This window comes from Salminus brasiliensis, chromosome 7 (assembly GCF_030463535.1).
Source record: "Salminus brasiliensis chromosome 7, fSalBra1.hap2, whole genome shotgun sequence".
Classification (NCBI taxonomy): Eukaryota; Metazoa; Chordata; class Actinopteri; order Characiformes; family Bryconidae; genus Salminus; species Salminus brasiliensis.
This window is the reverse complement of record NC_132884.1, coordinates 42,731,437-42,738,412: the sequence shown is the minus strand read 5'-3', so window position 1 is coordinate 42,738,412 and position 6,976 is coordinate 42,731,437. Positions and strand designations below refer to the sequence as shown.

Here is a 6,976-nt window from a genome sequence, read left to right as displayed (position 1 = left end):
TCTCAGAACATATAATACACTTGTTATTTATTATTAGACAGACAGACTGTCAGAACAGGGAAAACATTCACATGTTCCCCGCTGTATAACTGCACTGGGCATGGAGAGATGCTGAAAGGACAAAAGTATTGGGACACACCTCTTAATCGTTGATTTAAATCAGTCCTATTCAGCTGTACAAAATCCAGCCTCTAGTCCTGCAGTCTGCCTTTCTTCCACACATCAGTGAAAGAACGGGAGGTTCTGAAGAGCTCACTGAACTCCAGCGTGGTTCTGTATGTAATAGGAGACGCCGCTGCACCAACAACAACAAGTCAGCTGGTGAAATCTCCTCCCTCCTAGATCTTCCTCCATCAGCTGTGAGTGGTGTTATTATTGAACAGTGGAAGAGTTTAGGAGGAACAGCTCACAGAGAGCAGCTCAGCCACCGAGTGTCTGTCAGACCACGTAAAGTTACAGAGCGGGGTCAGGGCCGAGTGCTGAGCTCAGAGCAGAGTGCAGAAAAGCCTCCAACGGACTCAGTAACTGCAGCAGAGCTCCAGACCTGCTGCTGCTGGTAGAGCTTAGAGCAAAGGGGGGCCGGCCTCTTGTTAATAATGCCTATGGGATTAGAATGGGACATTATAATAGCTCCTGTAGGTGGAACAGTGTGGAGGTGTCCCAATACTTTTGTCCATATGATTTATCAGTATCAGGAGTGTTTATGCAGTAAGAAATCAGACCCAGTAATCAACTGACTATATATTTTATTAATGAAAAATAGCCATTTTGACACAGTGAGTGGTGTGGTTTGAGAGGCACTTGGCTCTGTGGGGACTACGCCACAGACGTAAACAAGGTTAAAGTCTTTGGGAAACACAGTTATAATAAACAAACAGCAAAGTTTGAATAATAAAAAAGACAAATGTGATGAAACCCTTCTTACAAACCTTCTTCAAACTTTTTTTTGGGTGTGGTCTTAATTTTCTAATTAGCATGTTTGATTGACAACCCTCTATTTAAGACAGTGAAGCTCTATAAAGACAGTGTGTCTATTCAATACCATGATCCAGCAGCCGAGTCTCTCATCCAGAGCTCTAAGATGTGAATGATGGCACACAGGTGGGCGAAGTGTAGAGTTAGGAGTCTTGCCCAATAGCTCTTATTGGTGTAGAGTGGTGAGCTTGTCCAGCCTGGGATTCAAACCCTAGTCTTCCATGGGGAAGATGATGCTACTCACTATGCTATGCCTACAGCTTTTGTGTAAGAATGTTGTAAAGAAGTTTAAGCATTTCTTGCTCCTGGGCTCCCCCTACAGTAGGGAAGTGTAATTCGTGCGTTGAGCCGCCACTAAAGGACACATTTTTCTGGACAAGCTGTCAGATACAGAACTTTCATTGAACCGAAAGTAATAGAAGCATGTGGACTGAGGCGGTAGAGACATATTAAGGGATTATGTAGTGCTGACCAGTCGCCAGAGTTACACAGCCCCGTTTCTGGCAAGCCGAATCTGGAGTAGCAACGATAGCAGCACTATTCTCCCTGTTGCAGTCAGTGGAGCATCAGTCTGCATCATTCTGATGCTGCTGTTTGAGGTGAAAATGCTACATAATACTGCTGTAAGGGTCCTATTCACTTTATTGATTGCTACCATGATTGGTTGGATGGATGGATGTGTGCCATAAAGACAGATAAAAAAAACCTCACCTCATCCCCAACCCCCTAAATCCTCCATTGAAAAAAAAGTACTGGATGGAGCTCCTCCACCATCATTCCAGAGAACACAGTTCTTCCACTGCTCCACAGCTCCTCAATGTTGGGGGGCTTTATACCCCTCTAGCCCACACCTGGCATTAGGCAGCATGATGCCAATAGATTCATGCTGGTTTATCTGCTACAGAGAGTCCTATTCTATTGGCAGTACTTCTTCTCTACAGGGTGTGTGTATGTATATGTGCATTAGCACATCTGTGTCAGGAATGGTTGCAACTGAATGCATTCATTAGAAAGGGTGTCCACAAACATTTGGACATATAGTGTAGTACCACCACATACATAATCTTGCTGGGAACCAGACATGCAGAACCTGCCCTCAAGGTCTCTTGACCTCTGTCAGCACGTTGATGAGGTCATCTAGGAGGAGGGTCACAGGGCCCAGGGTGCCTTCTGGGACAGTAAAAGCCACAGCAGTCTTGTGATTGGTGGGATTATGTAAACATTTCCCAAGATTTGGACCACCCAGTCTACACGGATAGGGGAGAAATTACATGAAATACCGCCCATCGGTCACTTACTGGACATTGAACATACATGTATTTTTGTACGTATTTGTTGTGTACCTCTGAAGTCAATATTAATTTAGATTCCCTGGGTCTTTCCAGTGGGCACAGCATTTGACCAATTAGCGTATTTGCTTGCAAACATTTCTTAACCATATTAATAAGTATAAAAATTATGCTCACCTTACCATTTCATTCTCCCCACACAATATAATCTGTAGATTTTCTTCTAAATTGTTGACAAAATGGTTTGCATGTTCTAATCTGGTCTGAAACTGGACCATTATGGTACATATGGGACATACTGATCACTGCTCCCCATAAATCCAGTGGTTTGGGTGCTTTCCTACTGTAATCCTACTGCACAGACCTTCTTCAGACATGCTGGAGAACCTGGAGACGAGGGCCGTTCAACAAACTCACTTTTTCTTTCACAAAAATACATAAATTGATGTTATGAATACAGTGCATGTATATATACTTCCTCAATCCTGAACCAGTTAAGGTTCGAATAGGTTTATATGGCTTTACATTTAACACTTTCGAGGTCTTTAATTACATTTTCTGAAAATAAAGTATATAATTCTGTTAATATAGCATTCTACATTCGCGCAGAATGGCTAAAATGGCTAAGGTATCCTCAGTGATGCGGGGCAGTCCTCTCACTTTCAGAAAGTTAAAGTTTTTGAAGACCATAGGCTTAAGTCCAGTGGATGAACCATCTGATTTGGGCTTTAGTGAAGACCAGCAGGGTGTTCAGGTGGGGGTGTGGACAACAGTAAGGGATTAAAACTGATCTGTTTGGTGATCAAATCCTTTGGAAAAACGTTTGCAGAGGTTCTGAGCTGAGGTTGTGTCTCTCAAAGAGATCTGCATTCATCACTTATTTTACGTCATCGGCAAGAGGGAGGACAACTCCTCATTCTTTGTCTCTAACCCGTCCAATGTCTTAGATGATGAGCTTAACAAAGGTTGGCAATCTCCACAGGGAGAACAGAATGTACAACAACAAGAAAAAAAACATAGAACCTCCATAAGGTTCCAGAAGGTCCTCACGTCCAACTTTGGCTCCCAGAACAATGTCGTCTTCCTCGGGATTCATGTTCTGTCCTTGACGTACTCCTCTGAAATGTCTTGCTACCTGCAGCCACAGCTCTCTACTACCATGTCCTCATACTGCTTGTACACCACATTGTTGGCAGAGTCAATGTACAGGATACTGATAGGACTGAGTCTGGTCGGGACGCAGCAGGTGGGTGGTGTTGAGCGAGGATCCATGGAATTCATGAGAGTCTGAATGATAGCATGATTGGTGGGTTCCAGGTGCGAGCGTATAGGAAAATCGCAGACGCCATCGCAGTGGAACGCCTCGTACTCCAAAGGGGCAATGATCCAATCGTCCCAGCCCATCTCCTTGAAGTTGACGTGCAGCTGCTTGCGGTTGCAGCGAGGCTTTGGACTCTTGGCTGGCGGTTTCTTGGCACGAGGCACCGGCGCTCTCCGCATCCTGCGCTGGGTGAAGAGGTACTCGTACACCGTCTTGTTGTCGTGGCCCGAACGGGCCTTGATCTCGTTGTAAAAGAGCCCACGCTTTTTCGTGCGGCTGAACGCCACAAAGAAGGCTTTCTCCTTGGTTTGTCTGCCCAGGCGACCAAGGCCCACTGACCTCAGGTCCAGCTGTCGCCCTCGGTCCACAGCCTCCAGCTCGAAGCAAAGCTGAGGCATGTTCTTGAAGTTCTTGAACAGTTTCCAGATGTCAAACACCTCCCACTTCGGGACACTGTGGTCCTCGACTGGTCGGGACTGGAGCAGCGTCGGCCTCTGCTTACCTGTCGCACAGGTGTATAGTCTCAGAGAGGTTGCACCCTCAGTGGGCGGGGCTTTATGAGGGTCCAGGAACGGCTTGCGGAGAATGCGAAGCTCTGCTCCCAGCAATCCTTCTTTCTCCAGTGAGCTGATGTTGAAGTAGTACCTTTGACGCCTTAACAGGGGCAAACGTTCATCTGCAGGACATAAAAAGGCTGTTGGTTACTAAGGGTGCAGATATGCAATAAATTTAACTATACATATATGTGCAAAATATACTCTCTGAATATACGTCCAAATGTTTGTGGACACCCCATTCAGTAGAGAAGTACTGCTACTAGAATAGATAGATCTCTTTTGGGATGAGTTGGGGAGCTAGGGGTGATGAGGTGGGGTGGTGATCATCCAACATCCTGACCTCACTAATGCTCACGTCACTGAATGCAATCAAATCCCCACAGCAATGCTCTTCCAAAATCTCATAGGAACCCTTCTTCCCTGGGTCGTTGAGTTTACAGTTACTCCAACCAAAGCAGGATCACCTCTTTTAATACTCTTCATTTCAGAAGAAACACTGAATTCATGAGCAGTTGTCCCAATACTTTTGTCAGTATAGTGTAACTAAGTTCCAGTGCTGCTTCTGCCGGTAATGCCGGAGAGCTGAAGGCAGTGGAATGTTTTTATTTGTGCATCTGCGTTTGTCACGGCCATCACCAGACACAAGGGTCAAAACACAGCCTGACAGGATTAGCGACGGCATAGCCATGCTCATACTCACAGGCAGGACGGGTACAACTACAAAACAACTAAACACAGAACACACAGTAAACACTGGAAACCACTAAAAAGAGAAAAGCTGGAACCAAGCCTTGGCATTGTGGTAAACACACGCAACAATTCAGGTCCAAAGGGAAGGACAGGAACTATATATACAGAGACAATGCCAGCCTAACAAGACGCAGGTGATGGGTGAGGAGCCAGACGAGAGCAGGAGAGTCCCTGACGGCAGCGGAGGAGCTCTGGAGGTGAGTGAATCCTTTTCAAAGACTTTCAGAAATGACATTTTTTACAGTGTAAACTATAAACCACTCACAGTCTTACAGGATTGTGTTCTTTTCCAATGCTCCGCTGCTCACTGGAGAATACTTCCAGTCAACGATTCAAAGAGTTAATTTTTATCCAGGCAGTGTTTACTTTCAAGCGTCTATTAAAACCAGACCTCCTCAGCCTGCAGAGCCGATCATACTCTAAACAGAGCTATTATCAACCTGCAGCTGTTTACCAATCCACACAGCACCACGACATGTGGCACAGGCTGATGCAAAAGGTAAAAAAGGAAAGCATGTGAAAAGTGTGCGCTTGTATCTACCAGTAATTAACTCTATATAACATCAGAATAAACCCAAATAAACATAAAGTCAGTGAGAGTGTCTACCTGTAATTAACTCTATATAACATTAGAATAAACCCAAATAAACATAAAGTCAGTGAGAGTGTCTACCTGTAATTAACTCTATATAACATTAGAATGAACCCAAATAAACATAAAGTCAGTGAGAGTGTCTACCTGTAATTAACTCTATATAACATTAGAATAAACCCAAATAAACATAAAGTCACTGGTCAGTGAGAGTGTCTACCTGTAATTAACTCTATATAATATTAGAACAAACCCAAATAAACATAAAGTCAGTGGTCAGTGAGAGCGTCTACCTGTAGTTAACTCTATATAACATCAGAACAAACCCAGATAAACATAAAGTCAGTGGTCAGTGAGAGTGTCTACCTGTAATTAACTCTATATAACATTAGAATAAACCCAAATAAACATAAAGTCAGTGGTCAGTGAGAGTGTCTACCTGTAATTAACTCTATATAACATTAGAACAAACCCAAATAAACATAAAGTCAGTGGTCAGTGAGAGCGTCTACCTGTAATTAACTCTATATAACATTAGAATAAACCCAAATAAACATAAAGTCAGTGGTCAGTGAGAGTGTCTACCTGTAATTAACTCTATGTAACATTAGAATAAACCCAAATAAACATAAAGTCAGTGGTCAGTGAGAGTGTCTACCTGTAAAAAACTCTATATAACATTAGAATAAACCCAGATAAACATAAAGTCAGTGGTCAGTGAGAGTGTCTACCTGTAATTAACTCTATATAACATTAGAATAAACCCAGATAAACATAAAGACAGTGGTCAGTGAGAGTGTCTACCTGTAAAATAGAATGTGCTGATTACCAGCAGCTCACCTGACCTACTTTAATGAAGGTATTTAGATAAACTAGGATTGGATGGGAACTGGGATTACTGGGAAGAGGACTGGTAATAGCTAATACACTGACACACACAGCAGTCACACTTGTATGAGTGTATGTGGATGATGCTGGTCTGAAGTTCTACAGCCCAGAGAAATAGGTCCTGTAGCCATTTTCTCAGAAGCCTGAGCATTTTACACAGCACTGTGCCAAAATGCAACAATACAAAGATGCTAGAGATAATGTGGTGAGATAGGAAGTTTGCTTGAGGGGAATAAACAGAAGCAGAAGCACCTGTTCTCTCTTCAAATCATTTTCCACCTGTAAAAGCACCTTTTTCCTCCTGTATTCAAAGAAGCTCCGCCCCCTACAATAACTCTGGCAGGAAAGTTGCTCATACTGCACTTTGCAGGCACCTGATCCACTCTACCCCCCCCCCCCCCGTCTCTCAGAAGTGAGAGAGTTTTACTGTAGAAGCTCCAGATCTCATCAGAACATAAATCCAGTAAAAATGAGAAACAAGAGCTTCTCATTCTGAAGAAAGAAAGTAGTGCGATCTTGTCGGTGAGCTAGTCTGAAGAACAGAGCTCGGTTCCTCCAGGGTTCTCCTGGACGCCCCCCAGTCCAGCCAGCACAGCGTGGAGGA

At 43.8% G+C, this 6,976-nt stretch overlaps 1 protein-coding gene across 1 annotated transcript in view; it reads right to left on the bottom strand.

Annotated features, from left to right (window-relative positions):
* Window positions 1–768: 768 nt before the first annotated feature.
* The window catches only part of gdf5 (growth differentiation factor 5), an 8,401-nt gene continuing 2,193 nt past the window's right edge, over window positions 769–6,976 (bottom strand). Inside the window, exon 2 of the mRNA XM_072683224.1 lies at window positions 769–4,261. Coding sequence (XP_072539325.1) covers window positions 3,396–4,261 — 866 coding nt within the window. The 3' untranslated portion in view covers window positions 769–3,395. The remainder of the gene's footprint in view (window positions 4,262–6,976) is intronic.